This window comes from Convolutriloba macropyga, chromosome 5 (assembly GCF_964194025.1).
Source record: "Convolutriloba macropyga chromosome 5, txConMacr16.3, whole genome shotgun sequence".
NCBI lineage: Eukaryota > Metazoa > Xenacoelomorpha > Acoela > Convolutidae > Convolutriloba > Convolutriloba macropyga.
The window spans coordinates 74408409-74428122 of record NC_134472.1 but is presented as its reverse complement, the minus strand read 5'-3'; the positions used below and the strand labels follow the sequence as shown (position 1 = coordinate 74428122).

The 19714-nt window shown below is 36.9% G+C and overlaps 2 protein-coding genes across 3 annotated transcripts in view; both read right to left on the bottom strand.

Annotated features, from left to right (window-relative positions):
* LOC142339650 (ras-related protein Rab-5B-like) overlaps positions 1-19714 on the bottom strand; it is a 188396-nt gene that overhangs the window by 14841 nt on the left and 153841 nt on the right. The window contains exon 2 of the mRNA XM_075389841.1: positions 5369-5565. Coding sequence (XP_075245956.1) covers positions 5369-5555 — 187 coding nt within the window. The 5' untranslated portion in view covers positions 5556-5565. The remainder of the gene's footprint in view (positions 1-5368; positions 5566-19714) is intronic.
* LOC142339644 (uncharacterized) overlaps positions 1-19714 on the bottom strand; it is a 615633-nt gene that overhangs the window by 456949 nt on the left and 138970 nt on the right. The window lies entirely within an intron of this gene.

Sequence of the window (19714 nt, the reverse complement as noted above, 5' to 3'; positions counted from 1 at the left end):
AAATTTTACGCAAAGAAATTATTGAAACATTCGGGTACTTCATTTTCGTCAATTGCTTTACTATTGAGTCGTCTTTTCTTATTGTGAGTAACCACTCTATAGCGCATGTCGCAGATGGCGCCCCGATCAGAAAAAAACGACAGGAACAAAGGAAACTTTCTATTTCCAATAGAATTATATATGTTCAAATTATATATTTTTGCCATATTTTTAGGCTTCTTAGACATTTTGTAAAACACTTGCTCCACGGATTGAAAATATCACATCGAAAATCTGCTGCATCGAGACCCCCTCAAGACATTTGCTTTGAATTCAAGGCGAGAGCTGTCCTCAGTTCCAGTAGAGAGAGAGAGAGAGAGAGAGAGAGAGAGAAAGACTTTATTCTCTTTCGAGAACCATTATTATTTTAGCATATACTCTTGATAAGTTTGCATGAATTACAGACACAGCAAAAAAAGAATGTACATGTAATTTCTGGATCGAATGTTTTTCGCATGCGGTAGCTCTTCAGAGCTTTCTTGTTGTAGCTGTCAAAGCCATCGATGATTTTGTTTCTGAACAAATAGTTGGCAATTAAAACTGAACGACCGAAGAATGAGATGCTAGCGTGCTTATGGTGGTTCTTTAATTGCAGGTCATTTGTGGATGATCCGCGCAAACACCGGGAAGGCTCCTTAAATACTACATACTGTGAGTGATCATAGTTTTACTTATCTAACATCAGTTGCGAAAGAAAAGAGAAAGTAATATATTCGAGTTGATAGCAGAGTGGCAGAAAATTGTTGTCTTTAACTTGCTTCAGGTAAGATGATTTTCGTCCAAATATCCATAAGAAGCAGGAACGCTGGAAATTCTCCAATTTTTTAAGCATGGATACATCGGGATACCACGCAGGAAACCCATATAAAAGTACGGAGAGGACAAGGCTCCGGTAAAGGTGGAGCTTGACATGAAACGGAGTATTGAAAGGTATTTTCGCTTTCAGACTGAAGAAACATTGTCGAGCTTTACAGAGTTTAGAAGTAACGTGGAAGCCCCATTTCAGATCATTACTGATGTATACACCCAGATCCTTGTCTGAAGAGACGTTTTCCAGTACTTCATGTTGTGTCGTAGAAATCTTAGCTGAGCCATTAAAGTGCAAACATTTAGTCTTACATGCATTTGCAATCATTCCATTGCAGATATTCCAAGAATAAAGGCGCCAAAGATCGTCATGGAAATTCAGGTTGGTGAAAAGCATTTTAAGGTCATCTGCGAACAACCAAACCATGGAATCAAGGAAAATGCCTGGTAAATCGTTCACGAAAACCAAAAATAAAAAGGGACCCAGTACGGAGCCCTGCGGTACACCGCGAAGACATGGAAGAAGTTTCAACTTCGACTTATTGACTTGTGTAAATTGATACCTATTGCAAAGGTACGACTCCAAAAGTGTGCAAAAGTTACAATCAAGCTTAAAACGGCGAAGTTTTTCAACCAAGATAGGGTGTGGGGCCTTATCAAAGGCCTTCTCATAGTCAAAATAAATGGCAAACTTGTGTTGAGATTTACAGCTAAAAACTTTTTCGAGGTAATCCAAAAGTTGCAGGACTGCTCCTTTGTGCGACTGGAAGCCAAATTGCTGTGGGTGAAGCTCCTTACTCAAGCATGAATAAAGATAATTGAATATAATTCTTTCAAATAGCAGGGATACTTTTGGAAGTAGGCTGATTGGCCGATAAATTTGATATCGTTGCGAGAACCACCTTTGAAGAGCGGAGTGATACGAGCAACCCTCCATATTGCCGGAAACGTACGGCATAAAATAACTGAACAGAACAAAGGATACAACAGAGAACCAAATAGATAAGGTGAACTCTTCAGAAGTTTTGTTGAAAAACCGTCATGAGTCAAAGCGGAAGATTCCTTGATTTTGACGATATCTTTTATAATCGATTCAACAGAAAACGATGAGAGAACGTGTTCTAACTTTATGTTATCACCAAAAAACTGTGGTGTCGACATCATAGACTTTGTCATTGAAATTTTATGCAAAGAAATTATCGAAACTCGGGTACTTCATTTTCGTCAATTGCTTTACTATTGAGTCGTCTTTTCTTATTGAGAGTAACTGCTCTATAGCGCATGTTGCAGATGGCGCCCCGAGCAGGAAAAAAAATGACAGGAACAAAGGAAACTTTCTATTTCCAATAGATATATATATGTTCAAATTATATATTTTTGCCATGATATTTTTAGGCTTCTTTGACATTTTTTAAAACACTTGCTCCACGGATTGAAAATATCACATCAAAAATCTGCTGAATCGAGACCCCCTCAAGACATTTGCTTTGAATTCAAGGCGAGAGCTGTCCTATGTGCTAGTAGAGAGAGAGAAAGACTTTATTTTCTTTCGAGAATCATTATTATTTTAGCATATACTCCTGATAAGTTTGCAAGAATTACAGACACAGCAAATAAAGAATGTACATGTAATTTCTGGATCGAATGCTTTTCGCATGAGGTAGCTCTTCAGAGCTTTCTTGTTGTAGCTGTCAAAGCCATCGATGACTTTGTTTCTGAACAAATAGTTGGCAATTAAAACTGAACGACCGAAGAATGAGATGCTAGCGTGCTTATGGTGGTTCTTTAATTGCAGGACATTTGTGGATGATCCGCGCAAACCGGGAAGGCTCCTTAAATACTACATACTGTGAGTGATCATAGTTGTACTTATCTAACATCAGTTGCGAAAGAAAAGAGAAAGTAATATATTCGAGTTGATAGCAGAGTGGCAGAAAATTGTTGTCTTTAACTTGCTTCAGGTAAAATGATTTTCGTCCAAATATCCATAAGAAGCAGGAACGCTGGAAATTCTCCAATTTTTTAAGCATGGATACATCGGGATACCACGCAGGAAACCCATATAAAATACGGAGAGGACAAGGCTCCGGTAAAGGTGGAGCTTGACATGAAACGGAGTATTGAAAGGTATTTTCGCTTTCAGACTGAAGAAACATTGTCGAGCTTTACAGAGTTTAGAAGTAACGTGGAAACCCCATTTCAGATCATTACTGATGTATACACCCAGATCCTTGTCTGAAGAGACGTTTTCCAGTACTTCATGTTGTGTCGTAGAAATCTTAGCTGAGCCATTAAAGTGCAAACATTTAGTCTTACATGCATTTGCAATCATTCCATTGCAGATATTCCAAGAATAAAGGCGCCAAAGATCGTCATGGAAATTCAGGTTGGTGAAAAGCATTTTAAGGTCATCTGCGAACAACCAAACCATGGAATCAAGGAAAATGCCTGGTAAATCGTTCACGAAAACCAAAAATAAAAAGCGACCCAGTGCGGAGCCCTGCGGTACACCGCTAAGACATGGAAGAAGTTTCAACTTCGACTTATTGACTTGTGTAAATTGATACCTGTTGCAAAGGTACGACTCCAAAAGTGTGCAAAAGTTACCATCAAGCTCAAAACGGCGAAGTTTTTCAACCAAGATAGTGTGTGGGACCTTATCAAAGGCCTTCTCATAGTCAAACTAAATGGCAAACTTGTGTTGAGATATACAGCTAAAAACTTTTTCGAGGTAATCCAAAAGTTGCAGGACTGCTCCTTTGTGCGACTGGAAGCCAAATTGCTGTGGGTGAAGCTCCTTACTCAAGCATGAATAAAGATAATTGAAAATAATTCTTTCAAATAGCAGGGATACTTTTGGAAGTAGGCTGATTGGCCGATAAATTTGATATCGTTGCGAGAACCACCTTTGAAGAGCGGAGTGATACGAGCAACCCTCCATATTGCCGGAAACGTACGGCATAAAATAACTGAACAGAACAAAGGATACAACAGAGAACCAAATAGATAAGGTGAACTCTTCAGAAGTTTTGTTGAAAAACCGTCATGAGTCAAAGCGGAAGATTCCTTGATTTTGACGATATCGTTTATAATCGATTCAACAGAAAACGATGAGAGAACGTGTTCTAACTTTATGTTATCACCAAGAACTGTGGTGTCGACATCATAGACTTTGTCATTGAAATTTGATGCAAAGAAATTATTGAAAAATTCGGGTACTTCATTTTCATCAATTGCTTTACTATTGAAAAACATGTGATTAGGAATTGGGGAATCCTTCAAGCTATTCAAAACAGCGAAACATTGGTTTGTAGTTGAAGTTAATGATCCATTGACGAAGACAACTTTATCGAGCTCTATTGATTGAGTGTAATCTTCCTCCAGAGACTTAAGCTGCTGCAGGTTCAGACGCGAGGGATTTTTTGTAATTAGTAGATTTGTAGTAAAATCTTTGACCTTCCAGCAACTGAAATTTGTCTCAACTACACGTCATAGCACTATCTTCGCAAACGTGTCTCTTAATTCTTTGTGCCTCAAGTGGGTATGGCCCATCTTCGAATAGTAGACAGCATATGCTTATTATTCTCCACAGGGTCAGTTGATAGGCGATTCTGTGGCATCAAGAATGCACAAACCGAATGCACAAACCGTCGCGGAACTCGTTTTTTTCCGCGCGAAACCGTAGCGTTCCAGTGTCAGCAGTGAGCAAGACAGCATAATCTGCGTCCTATTCCATTGGCTCTCTGATGAGTTGGCCTTCACCAGTCGTCGTGAATACTACTGGCGTGCATCGTCGGTGACGGGCGAGTCAAGGAACGATGGCAGGAAAGATTTTTTAATGCTGTTTTCTGCGTCCGAGAAACCGCCCCGAGCGTTAGGAGCTGTCCAAGCGAGAAACCTCTCCGCTGTTGTTAGGAAGCGTTCACGCAATTCTTCATTGCCAAGGACTGATCCCGGAAAAAGGCAAGCATCTACAATACCGACACCATTTCCTCTGAAAATTTCACGATTTCTTCTGAAATTTCGGGATTTGGCATGCTCCTTTACGATCAATTGGCACATTGCAGCATTCAATACGTATCCAAATGCTTACCATGACCGGATAAATCCGTGTAAAATTTCAATATTCTCCAGCATTCCTACAGCACTGCTCATGCGTTATGTTCGAGTTGGGCACGATAGTCAATGGGAGTATGTCTACCGCATAAATTGCCACGGCAAAAGGATCTCCCTGGGTGGTGCCTTGGCATTAATGACTTTGCGATTTGACGAGAGGCAAAAGTTGTGGGCACCCTAACTAACTTAAACTACTCGTAATGCTATAACTTATTATTGGAAATATAAAAATCCATATCGTTGGAGACCATTAAAATGAAGGAAAGCCTCAAAGGAAACAAATAACTGGTTGCTAAATTATTTGAAGTTAGTTTGAATGAGCAAAGCTTATTAGAACTCGAACAAAATGATTTTCCACGAGATACCATTTTAGATGATTTTTACCGTTAACATTATTAACAATTACCTCCAATTGTGCTCTCTTGATATTCATGAAACTGTCCTTTGACAAATCGTAAAACGAGACTTGATTTTCCAACAGCTGATTCGCCCAACAGAACCAACTTGAATTGACACACTTTTCCAGCATTAGACATACCAGCAGGCCGACCGGCTGCGCTCGAGGATCTCTGATTTCCAAGTGCTCCACTCATTGCTTGATCTGCAATATTAATTCACTTTACTTTAGACAAATTACTGTTACGACAGCTAATTACGTGTATAGATAGGCTCATGAAACCAAAACTTTTGGTATCTCTCCCGTTATGGCCCCCATCCCCCATTATGGTACATTTACCATGATTGTGGGGGGGGGGGGGCTATAGGTTATGTGACGACGAACACCCAAATTTTATTCATTGCGGAGAGTTTAGGGTGTTCATTGCGGAGGTGAATTAAACATTTCTCTCTTAAGCTATCTAGCGTCTATTCACGAAGTTAGTAATCTTATTAAATAATTGATAGTAGGAGCTGAGTCAGAATTAAGGAACTGAGTATTCGGGCTGCCAGACCATTCGTAGATAGCATGAGCGATGTTCATAAGTTTTTTTTAGTGGATTATAGCCTACAAAAACAATACTGTCCGCAAGCAAGAAAACGCCTTATTGTGGCGATGATCACTAATAGTTCCAGCAAAAAACTGGTCACGAATTGCTTTAGCTGTTCAATGGTCATTTAAATATATTGCGATATTATTTTTTTAAAGAGAGAAAAGGGGTATGATCCACACAATCAAGGTCAGGTCAGATCTTCTGGTCGACAGGCGTTGCCTCTGGGACCAGCTCCATCGTGACAATCCACATCTCAAATGATTGTGTGGAGGTCAGCCCAGTGCCTGCCTAGTCTAGTACCTGTCAACCAACCGGTTTAGACTTGATTGCTCTTGTTATTACCAACCAAAGTTACACGCTTAGTATCACTGCACCCCCTGAGACTTAATTGCACTGCGTAAGAACGCTCAACTTATCTTTGTCCGAACGTATGTTATGTCTTCCGAGTAAATAGCGTCATTTATTTCAGATATTTTGTTGCTAGTTGCTTTATAGTGCGTGTTGCACACGGCCCTGCGCCAGCCGTGCAGGAAAACACGATCATAGCGAGGCTGCTTTCTTCAATTTCAAAACCTCATTGTTGATATTTTTATTATTCGCCTCGTAATAATTGTATGTTTCCTTTCTTTCTTTTGAGGGGTCAATTAAGAGAAAACCCCTCCCCTAAAAGGGTAGTCAATCAACTCGGGGCAGCAAGTCAGCTCCAATGTGTATTTACAAATTCTGACAGTAGTAAAAAAATTGAAGCATCAGATGCAAAAGATAAAAACAAAGCATCAGAGTTATAAAAAAATAGATATGGTGAATAGCAATTAAAGTATAATGTGTAGTAATTTTGAATCAAGATTAAAAAAACTGGTCAGGAATAGCTAGTGGCTCCATGGTCATGTAAATTATTGAGACATTATTTTTTTAAAGAGAGAAAAGGGGTATGATCCACACAATCAAGGTCAGGTCAGATCTTCTGGTCGACAGGCGTTGCCTCTGGGACCAGCTCCATCGTGACAATCCATATCTCAAATGATTGTGTGGAGGTCAGCCCAGTGCCTGTCTAGTCTAGTGCCTGTCGACCAACCGGTTTAGACTTGATTGCTCTCGCTATTATCAACCAAATTACCCGCTTAGTACCACTGCACCCTCCGAGACATAATTGCACTGCGTTAGAACGCTCAACTGATCTTCGTCCGAACGCATGTTAAGTCTTCCGAGTAAATATCGTCCTTTATTCCAGATATTTTGTTGCTAGTTGCTTTATGGTGCGTGTTGCAGACGGCATTGCGCCAGCCATGCAGGAAAACACGATTATCGAGAGGCTACTTTCTTCAATTTCAAAAACTGATTGTTGATACTTTTTTTATTCGCCTCGTGATATTGTTTGTTTCCTTTCTTTCTTTTGAGGTGCAATTAAGAGAAAGCCCCTCCCTTAAAGAATAGTTGGTCAAATCGAGGGCAGCAAGTCAACTCCTATGTGTGATTATAAACTCTGAACGTAGTTGAAGCATCAGATGCAAAAGTTGATAATAAAGCATCAGAATTTTAAACAAAATAGATATTGTAAATAGCAATTCCAGTATAATAAGTAGTGATTTTGATTCAAGATTAGAAAAAATAAAAAATATAAAGCATGTAGTACAACAACCTCCCTTCCTCTACATTGGTTTCTATAGACGTTTCTACTGCAAGGTGCCTGCGCATGAAGCGCGCGTCACGGAGGTAGAGAACGGAGCTACGCATAAGAGCGAAACTTAATTTTGTTCTTATGTACGTGATCACGTCCGATTATGAATCTTCTTTCTTATCGCTGATTCTGGAAGCCAATCTCTTTATGGTTTTTGATGCTGACGACCTAGTTCCTCCTGACACAAGAAGATTAGAAGATTAACGGAACGAGTTTATCAACTTCGAATATTCTTTGTTAGTATTTCAGCTTCTTGATGGACTCGTGATATTTGTAGAAATCCGATATTCTTCCTGGGCAACAATTCACCTACAGATTAAACAATTTCAAATCAAAAAAAGTTCTGGTTAAAGGTGAATCGAAACCATTAGCTTTGATGTTTAGTCTAGCGTCGTCATCAATAGTGGTAGTTGTTTTTGCGAAGGTTTCCCCTTGCAAACACTGAAGACAGGGCTCTAGATTGACATCATCGCAGACTTCATTGAACAGGTGGGCAAAAGATTCACGGATGACATTGTGTCCTAAGTGCGTAGAGCCTCCCCTTGGACAATGAAGAGCATGCGCTATATTAAAGTTTTCTCCACATGCTCATCTTGATGGCAATTTTATGCCCATCCACTTCTAGAAGTAATTCCATCTCTAAACTCTCCCTTGTTCAAACCAAAATGATATCTGTTCAATGGAAGTGCGTTTAGCCAGCATGATGCTCCTTTTCCCATAGCCGAATCTAGAGAATACGCCTCTTTATCATTGATGAGATCTTTCATTGCCAACTTTTTCGCTCGAGTTTGTTATTTTATTTCTTTTCTGATTTTCCGAAGAATTTCTTTCTGATAAAACTCTGCATCTACAGCGTTATGATTCTGTAAGGGATCACAAAACCGAATAAATCTTTCATTTTCGTTTGCCCTGTCTTCAGGAAGAAGAGTGCTTAGGCCACCCTCTTTAAGAGGAAGAGAGAAAACCTTCCGGTATCTGTCATTGTAAGAGGTGTGATTCAACATTGAAGGTATACAAATTTTATCAATTATTTTTTTGGCTTCCCTCAGCAGACTGCCCGGGTTTGGAGTTGTCCTAGCAATAAATGTCACTTTGTGTTGCAATCCGTTAGTAAATGATTTGAACACATTCTGAGGGGACACCTTAATATGTTTGGCGAGCTTCTCAAGCATATTAGAGTAGTTAACTCAATTTTCTCACAGAAAATTGTTACAGTTTTCATCAGAACCAATAACTGATCCCAGATATCGATAATCATCAATAATATCAACATCCCGAAAAAACTTTGTTCGCCTTCTGAACAAGCTCAGGTTTTATAATCAGAAGAGATTTGATCACTATATAACCGAATGCACTGCCATGATCATAGAGATTAAATAGCACGATTCGCAATGATTCAAGGCTACCGGCCACATTACCATCATTTCCGTACCATTTATCAGATTTTTTGATCTTCGAGCATGTCAATGAGAGGAACTGTAGCAACTCCGTACATTGCCAGTGCTATTGTTCCTTCTTGAGACTTGATTACTCTTTTATCAACAAATAGGTCTGATGGGGTTTTATACGAGTTTCTGATTGCTGTATAAGTTGAGGGACAAAGCTTTTGAGGTTTTGTTAGAGCCTGATCTCAACTCAATCTTTTAAACGCGTTCCTGGAATCAATCAGTAGGATCCCTTCAGTACGACTTTCATGAAAGCGCCACCGGAGTGCATGGATAGCATGTTCGATGCCCCTCTTTCGTCCAAGGCACATCTGTACGTTTCTCCCCAATAATTGTAGATCTCTTTTAACGCACTTCACTATACTTCTACCTATAATTCGTCTTAAGACCTCGCCAATGCCAATTGTTCGAGCCCCAGGGCCTTAATCCAGTGCAATCAGACGACAAGCATTATAAGAATTCAAGAATTTTAGTTCTTCGGTTGCAATTCTGATTGCATGTTTGGACACTGTTATGCAGAGATCAATTGAGGAGGATTTGTATTAGGTCAAAAGTTGTCTCCATTCGTCTGCATCAAGAACAGATGGGCCATGGCTGCCATTTGTTCTCATTGCGGCGCGTTTTATTTCAGAGCCATTAGTTATTTCAGAAATCGAAGGATGGAACGGCAAATCTCGTTTCTTCAGGTCGGCTCCTACGTATTTAAGATCAGTTTTCTAACTGCATGGATGCTTTTCTTGTAGAAGATCGACTAATGTGAAGTTTTTTCTTTTGATAGTCACTTTATCAGATATTGATATCACACCGCCCTTTGCATCGTCTGAGAGACATCGTAAAGCATTCGATATCTTACCAGACTCCATTTGTTCGTCAAAGGCTTTAAAATCGTCCACTTCTCGCTTTCAATTTATTTTCCTTAAGTGCTCCTGATTTGCCTTGGCCTCAACAAAAAGTCGTCGAATTTGCACCTGATCCACAGATCGAGCCTTATAGACAAAGTTTTTGTTATGGAAGCGTCATTTTCAATTTTGGATCTAGCCAGAAGTAATTACGGCATTATCTTTGTGCATAGCTGTTTGAGTATCTGACAGTGTCAGAGGGAGGCTGTTCACCGAGTGTAGATTATTAATACAGATGAATATAACTATGCGGAAAATTCATTGCAAAAGGATATCACGCTAAGTAGAAACAAGGTAAACAAATCGTTACCATAGAAAAAGAAATGATTTCCATTTTGACAGAAAGCAGACTTGCTGAAGAAAATATATGGTGAATTGATCAAAGAAACTGTATAAAATTGAACAAATCGATGCAGAGCCAACTCATGAAATATTTTTTTTGTTAAAATTTTCATTATCTGAATTGGCAATTAATTTAGGTGACACAATATTAAGCGGTTGGAATTTATAACATATGATATCCAACAGAACTCGGTACCATTCAATGAAGTGAGAGCATGAGTAGTGGTGATCATTTAGTCCTGCGACATTGCATAGGCAAATTCTTTCCTTTGAGAATGACTAGGCCAAGGAACTAAAAAGTTTCACGTCGAAAAAATTTCTTTTGAATTTGGACCCCCCCCCAAAAAAAAATTCGTTTGCTCTGATGTCAAGTCGAGCGTTTCCATCAGTGATATTAGATTTTTGAGTAATCTTTTGCCTTCTAGCAACAGAACTGATGGCTGAAATTCGATGTCATAGCATACGGAAAGCATTAAATTAGCGGACGTATTTGTTTTTGTTGTGCAAAATATGGGTATAAACTGTCTTTGCATAGTAGAGAGATGCATTAGTGTGAAGATCGGCTTCTCAATAAGCGCTCATCGATAGGTGTACTTCTTGGTTCAAGATTGCATTGAAAGCACAAGCTGTCAAACAATACCAATCTTGTCAACGTAAAAAGTGCCATTTCAATGGCAAGGCAGTGAGGATTTCGAGGTTCCTTTCTCTAGTGTGTAGCCGACAATTTGACATCTGCCTTCAGTTAGCATGCCAAGAATATCTTTTTGCTTATTTCAAACTTCTTGAGTCCAGACTTGTTTTCGCTCTGCATTATCCTATCTTGTATGAGGTGAATATTCATGAGATCTTCATTTCCAAGAGGATCGAAAGCAACTTTTGACGCTGCGTAGTCCGTGTCCTATTGCTTTGCCCGCCTTATTTTAAGTCCACCATCTTTCTTGGTAGCGAATTCAACCAGGGTGCGTTCTCAGAGACAAGCGAGTCGAAAAACATGGCAACGGTATTTCTCTGAGTTCAAAAACTGATCCTAATGGTTTGCTCGAGCAAAAATAGCATAGGGTGACCACATCTCAAACAATATGAGTAAAAAACGCGACCACGCTTCTTAGGGATATGAAGATATTTTAAAATTTAAGAACTAGATTGGGAAACTTTTGCGATTTAGTTGATGGGAAGGTTTCACGCAAACCTTCACTGCAAGGACTGTTCCTAATACATAGATATCTTCTAAAAATTTTGCGAGCTCTTAATTTTGCGTGCTTCTCCTTTACAATAAATAATTAAATTAATTCCTGCTTTAAAAACTTTGGATGGTTGGAAAGCTTTTCTTATAAAAGGTAAGAGTAAGAAAAAAAATTGGTTTTGCATTTTGCTCTCAAGAGTTTACCACTCATTGAGTTCTCCAAGATAGCTTCATTCGTGTCTGCTGTGGTTTCCGCATTTGCATACAATGAGCCGGAAACAGTTTTTCCCTCTGTGCAGCGAAATAATGGCAAAAAATTCTAGGAAATTTGTGTTTGCTATAAATGTTCCCCGTATTTTGAATACATTTTAAGCAATAGAAGTATCTATGTTGACGTGTCCTATCTTTGAGCCCAATCCACACTAGTTATTTTGACGTTGTATTTATTTCTTTGCAAAGAACTAAAGTGCAATAAGTCTGCACTTTCAACTTCAACATTCAGAAGTACTAGTAATTAAAATCCACGTTTCACCACGAAGATAGTTCTTTTATTCTTCATTATCAGTTGAAATCTTCTGGAGCCGTTGACCAAGGGCATTAGATAATTACTGGTAAAAGAAATTAAATATCCGTTTGCTTTTCATTTATGCATTCAATTTTGGAAAATTTTTCCTTTGTTTTTGCAACGAGCATGCAATTTTTCTGCACGAGCATTGTCTATTCCAAGCAAGATTTGCTAAAACTTGGAGTCCAATATGGCGTTGATTTTTTTGTCGATGTTGGTCAAAAAACCCAAAAAGCTTACGTTGACTTTAGGGGATGGGTTTTGCTCTAATTAAATCGCATTTGACTTTGCTTACCCCGGTTTGACAAAATCGAAGCTACGGTTACTCATTTAAGTAGCCTATCACTTTTTAGTTCCAATTTTTTTTAGAAAAAACACATTCTTGCATCAGTTAGTTGTTCAGGCAAGAAATAAACTAGAATGATGAACAAACGAGGTCCGATTATTGAACACTGTGCGATGCTTTAATAACTTCCAAAAAAGCAGATACCGCTTTGCTCTGATTCACATAATGATTCTGCTTTGTTAACTAAGGCAAAAATTGCAAAATTATTTGTCCTTCAACGCCGATGTTGTGAAGTTTTGTACCCAAGCGTCATGTTAAACGTTTTTAAAAGTTTTTGGAAGACAAAATACAAGATACTTAGATCTTCGATTGTTTCAATCTAAAAATTTTGTGCTGTGCACGGTGTCTGCAAAAAGCAGTTACTTTACCGAGGTAAACAAAGCCATGTCGCCGAAATGAAATCCAACAAAATCCCAATTTTAAGCACCAAAAATCTCTCAAGAGCTTTAGATATGCAATTTAAAAAATTTAAGGTTCGATAGCAGTTTATGTCTGCTTGGTTCCATTTTTCAATGGTTAAGCTGATCTGACATACTTTCCATTAATGGGGATACATTCTTTGTAAATAATTGACTAATTGACGTGGGAGATCTACTAAACTTTGTGGGAGATCTACTAAACTTTTTTGTTGATATAATCCTATATCAATTTTGATAAAAAGCACATTTTGTCTCAAATTTGTTTGAATAACTGCTTTTAGATTGAAGACACTAGAAAGAAAGAGTTAAAACTTTTGGCACTTTTTTATCCGTTTTTAATTCGAGATCAGTCAAATAAAAATACAGGCGGTAGAAAAAAAAATTTTACGGATCGATGAAATCTATTTTGTATTTTGCTAAAATATCGGTTTTCAGAAAATTTAAGCTTCATAAAATGAGAGAATAGTATATGTCGAGTTTTGCAAATCAACCTATAATTCTGGAGCTTCAGTTTAAAATTGAGATCAAAATTCTGCTTTTGATTTGCAGTATTTAAATTTTTAATCATAAGAGATGTTGCATTTGAGATCCATGGTTGCAAACTAGGCCAATATTCGGTGAAAAATGATATGCCTCAATCACTTGGTTTTGTAGCTATTGGTAAAAATGATCCACAAGGAATTCGACACTGCTATGGCAAAAGAAGTAGAGAAGTCACATCTAATATTGTTTTCAAACTTGTTCCAGCAGTACTATTATAGGCAAAATATGTGAATCCAGTAAGATTTAGCTCAGTAAAAAAAATTTTTAAAAAAATTGAAGCATGTTTTTTATTGAAACTGTAGTTTATATATTGTGTAATATAAAAAAAAACAATTAAAAACTCTTGCGGTGTTGTTGCACGGCTTAACCGATGTAACAAATAAGTTTTTCTATTTATTCTTTTTCTGGGGACCTATCAAACCCAATTTTTTCTGTCAAATTTGAGTCAACTGTTGCCACCTTTATTGGCTTAGTTCGCAAAATAGAGTTTTTTGAGCATTCGAGAATACTTGTCAACTCACCTACCGCCCAATTGTAATTGCTGTTTGTTCGCACTGTTGGCGCAAGAGCCAACAACGAGAGCAGCAACAAAAAAATTGAGATAAATTTGTAATTAAAATTCAAGTTTCGATACAAAACTCTATTTTTTTCCTTCGTTTTAAGTTGAAAATTTCTGAAAACGTTGCTTGAGAGCATTAGTTATTTATCGGTACCAAAAATCTAAAAATGTGTTTTGCTTTTTTCTCTGCATACAATTTTGAGAAGTTTTACCGTTTCACTTTCAAACGAGCACACAATCTTTTTGGACGAGCATTCCAAAAAAGATATGCTGAATCTTGGAGTCCAGGATTGCGTTGGATTTGTACGTGATTTAGTCAACGGTGATCAAAAGACACCACTAAGCATCCCTTGGCGTTTGAGAGATGAGTGTTGCTGTATTTATATCTCAGTTGATTTTCTTTATCTAGTTTGACAAATTTGATGCTACAGTTACACTTTTAAAAAGCCTCTTACTGATTGGTTCCAAATCATCAATATTTCAAAAGATATTACATCAGTTAGTTGTTCAGGCAAATCATAGGCAAGAATGATGGACAAAAGTGATCCGATTGTTGAAAACTGTACGATGCCGCGGTTAACTTCTAGTAAAGCAAATGCCGCCTTGTTATGTTTCACATAACGATTATGTTTTGTTAACTGAGAGGAAAATAGATGAATCAATTTGGTTCCAGGGACAATGCTATGAAGTTTTTGTATCAAAGAGTCATTGTGTAATAAAGCGTCATGAGTAAAATTTAATGTTACCAAACGCTTTTTGTAAGGCAAAGCTCTATCGCCGAAATAAAGTCCAATATTTTCCGAAATTTTATCAAAAAAATATATTTCAAAATTTTTATATATTCAGTTGAAAAGGCGTTTTTTTCGATTGCATTTTATATCTCGTTGGTCCCGTCTTCAAAAAAAGATATATGTGACTTTTTTCCATTATGTGGGACAGAATTCCTTGTTAATATTTGAATAGAAAAAGAATGCAGCTCGCTTTGTGTGAGATCTACTACACTTTCTCATTGATAAAATTCCACATTCAACTGGACCGTGGACTACTGGATAGTAGGATTGTTAATAGTTTCTTCAACTCTTATGGAAACAGTTTTGATGTAGAGCAAATCTTTTGTCTACTCAAGTTTGTTTGAAAACTTATTTTTAAGAGTAAAGCAACAGAACAGAAAATGTTAAATTTTTAGGTACTTTGTTTGTCGGTCGTTTGTTTGAGGTCAGTCCAAAACGGCTTAGGTGGTTCATGAGGATTTTCATAGAGCGATGAAAAAAAATTTTGTGATTTGCTAAATTGTCAATTTTCCAAAATTTCAGTTTCATAAAATGAGAGAATAGTATTAACCGAGTTTTGAAACCCAAATTCTATTTTTGGAGCTTCAGTTTAAAAATGAGATCAAATTTTTCCATTTAGTTTGCAGAATTTATTTTTTTTAATCATAAGAGATTTTGCTTTTGTGATCCATGATAGCAAACCATCCGGATGTTTGGTAAAAATTGACATGCTTTCATTTATTTTGTTTTGTAGCCATTTGTAAAAATGTTCAAGAAGGAATTCGATACTGCTATGGCAATTAACTGAGAGAGGGTCACATGTACAATTTTTTCTTAACTCCTTTCAGCAGTACTATTAAAGGCAGCTTTACTTTCGTTTAAATTTTATTAGCGTCAAATCTCAGATTTCGCTCAGTCAAAAATTCAACAAAAAGGAGGTAAACTTTGTTTTTAAAACTGTGGTTTATATATAGTGTAAAATCTTAATAACGATTCAGTACTTTGTCGGGATTGTTGCACGGCTTCCTCGATGCAACAAATAACTTTTAATATACATTTATTTGCTTGCGACCAATCCAATCCTCAGTTTTTCCGCCAAACTTTTGTCATCTGTATCCGCCTTATTAAGTTAGTGCGCAAAATGGGATCTTTTTAATGGGATTTTGCAACTCACTTACTGGCCATTTGTAGTTGCCCCGATTCGGGCGCATTTTAGTCGTAAAGGAGAAATAAAAAATGGAGTGAAAATATTCAACAACAATGAATATGTCACTGCCAAGAGCACGGCCAATTGCAGGAATATAAGGATTGAGAAAAGGTAATAATTAAAATTCACGTTTCACAACGAAGCTCTACTTCTTTCTTTCTTCGTTTTAATTTGACAAGTTCTGGGAACGTTTCCTGCGGGCATTAGCTAATTATCGGTAAAAAGAAATTAAATATGCGTTTTGGCTCTGATTTCTGCATATAATTCTGAAAAATTTACCTTTTGACTTCCAAACGAGCACACAGTCTTTCAGGACGAGCATTGTCAAATCCAAGGAAGGTTTGCTGAAACTTGGAGTCCAAGATTGAATTGTTTTTTTTTTACTTGATCTGATCAAAGCCATCAAAACACGCCGCTAAGCTTCCCTTGACGTTTAAGGGATGGCTTCTGCTGTAATTCAGTCGCAATTGATTTTGCTAACCCCCGTTTGAAAAATTTGACTCGACGGCTACACTTTCAAATAGCCTCTCACAGATTGGTTTCAAATCATCAATATTTCAAAAGATATTACATCAGTAAGTTGTTCAGGCAAATCATAGGCAAGAATGATGGACAAAAGTGATCCAATTGTTGAAAACTGTACGATGCCGCGGTTAACTTATAGTAAAGCAAATGCCGCCTTGTTATGTTTCACATAACGATTATGTTTTGTTAACTTAGAGGAAATCAGATGAATCAATTTGGTTCCAGGGACAATGTTATGAAGTTTTTGTATCAAAGAGTCATTGTGTAATAAAGCGTCATGAGTAAAATTTAATGTTGCCAAACGCTTTTTGTAAGGCAAAGCTCTATCGCCGAAATAAATTCCAATATTTTCCGAAATTTTATCAAAATGATATTTCAAAATTTTTATATATTCAGTTGAAAAGACCTATGGTCCGATTGCATTTCATGTCTCATTGGTTTCCATGTTCAGAAAAAGACATGTCTGATTTTTTCCATTATGTTGGACAGCAATCCTATTTGATAATTGATTGGAAAAGGAATGGGGCCGGCTTTGTGGGAGATCTACTACACTTTCATATTAATAAATTTCCACATTCATCTGTTCCGTGGACTTCAGGATATTACGATCAGTAATAGTTTCTTTATTTCTTATGGAAATAATTTTGATGAAAAACAAATCTTTTGTCTGCTCAAGTCTGTTTGAAAACTCTTTTTAAGATGAAAGCACCAGAACAAAAAATGTTAAAACTTTCGCACTTTGCTTATCGGTCGTTAGTTTGGGGTCAGTTCAAAACATAGGTGGTTCATGAGCATTTTCATAGATCGATGAAAAAAGTTTTTGTTATTTGCTAAATTGTCAATTTTCCAAAATTTCAGTTTCATAAAATGAGAGATTAGTGTTAACCAAGTTTTGAAATTCTACCTCTATTTTTGTAACTTCAGTTTAGAACCGAGATCAAAATTTTCCATTTACTTTGCAGAATTTAGATTTTTAATCAAAAAAGATGATGCTTTTGTGATCCATGAAAGCAAACCAACCCGATGTTTGGTAAAATTTTATATGCTTTCATTCATTTCGTTTTTTAGTCATTTGTAAAAATGTTCTAGAAAGAATTCGACACTGCTATGGCAATAAAAAGTGAGAGGGTCATAATTACTATTACAGCAGTACTATTAAAGACGGTTTTACTTTCGTTTAAATTTTAAGTGCGTCATGTGAGAGATTTAGCTCATTCAAATAATTATAAAAATTCGAAGCATGTTTTTTTATTGAAATTGCAGTTTTTATATAGTGTAAAATCATAATAATAAGTTAATACTTTGTCGGGATTGTTGCACGGCTTACTTGATGAAACAAATAAGTTCTTCTATTTATTGCTTTTCGGGGACCTATCCACCCATAAATTTTCTGTCAAATTATTGTCCACTGTCACCGCCTTTATTACGTTAGTGCGCATAATAGGATCTTTTTAAAAATTCAAGAAGATTTGAAAACTCACTTTCTGACTAACTGTAATTGCTCTGTTAGGGCGCATTTTAGGCGCAGGGGACAAATAAATAAATGGAAAGAAAAACTTCAACAGCAATGAATACGTCATGGCCAAGAGCATAGCCGAGAGCAGCAACAAAAAAATTGAGATAAAGTAGTAATTAAAACTCTATATTAATTTCGGAAAATTTTCCTTTTGACTTTGAAACGAGCACGCAATTTTTCTTCTGAAACACAATCATTCAAAAACAAAAAATAACTGAGATTGGTTAGAGATTCGTTAGAACAACTGGAGTTCGAAATATATCATTAAATACATTGACAAAGTTACTTTTTAAGTGTAACGAAAACTAGTGTTGACTGAAATGATGCTTAATGGATGCACATCGTTTGACACAAGACTTGTTAACTTGTAGATACAGTCGCTTGAAGGGTCATTAGGATATCTCCAGGGCAAATCTTTAAGTTTAATGCATATCCTCTAGTTATATGAAAGTAGCATTGGCGCTGAGTGTGAATCCTCTTAAGGTTGGAATAACAACGGGAAAAATATCAAAAAAATTAGGAATTCAATCTAGTAATCAAATGAGAAGTGTTAAAGGACAAAAGTAATCGAGGTAATTTGATGACTATACCAAAATTGCCTTGGCGTTCATATTGGTAATGCTAAAGACAGGTTTATAGTAAGTCCCATAAAGTTGCAACGCAAGCGAACGTTCGAAAAGCTTGGGGAATGCAAATGGGCAGTGGTTTGCTAGATATCTACATGTTTTAAACTTGAACTTTGACCTTTGAAACGCTCGATAACGTTGCAACTTTATAGGACTGACTATATTTCTCTGAATAAATGTACATGGCGAGAGGACGAAAAAGAATTTGCCGTTTGTGTCAAAAACCTGTGGAGGCAGGCGCAACAGATAAACAGGAGAACGTTGCACCAATTCAATACAAGAGAAATGTTATGGATACGAGTCCATTTATTTTGGCGAGAAATTCCAACATTTTAGTTTTTGATTATCTGATCAGTTTTTTAGTGGGAAGTTTTTCAGAAATCTGTTGCGAGAGAGGCATGTCTTTAAGATAGACACAGTTTCCACTGGTTTTTGGCTTCAGCAGTTTTAAAAAAGTTAGTGTCATATGAAGTTTTTGCTTGTTTTTGTCGTTTTTTTGGTAGTCGTATGACTTAATCTGGATAACGAGAAATCTGAGTTGCTTTCTTAAAAAGTAAGAATTAACAGGTTCCGACTTCTTGCTCAATCATCCAAGAGACGTTATAATTGAATCTTTTTTATGATTTCAGTTAATACTTACGTGTTCTAAACTGTTAGTAAACATTGGATTTCAAAAATGGGAACTTATTTCTGCACCTTGCCCTTTCTTTTTGGAAATGTCAAGAAATCTCATTAAGGGGAGGCCTTAATTGTTTTTTAGTGATGTACAGGTACACGTTCATTTGTTCACAGTAGTATAGATGCTATCTGATGCCATTTTGGTTTTGGTTATTGTGTTTTCATTTAAAAAAAGAAATCCAATTTTGAGAGTAATTCTATTGTTTTTAGCTGGCCTTTGCGTTTTTATCATCGGCCCTCTAATGCGGTATTTTTTTCATTACTTTTGAAAAATAAGTGACTGTTAAAAATTGTTCTACCTCTTCCTCGTTTGGTGGACCATTAAGTAAAAATATACGGATGAGCGGGCTCGGAAAATCATATGCAAACACACTTCACTCAGCTAGCCTCCTTGTTTTGTTAAACGCGTAGCTGTATAAAATTCAGTGCAGATATAAAGGCCAAAAACTTGCGTGGACAAAT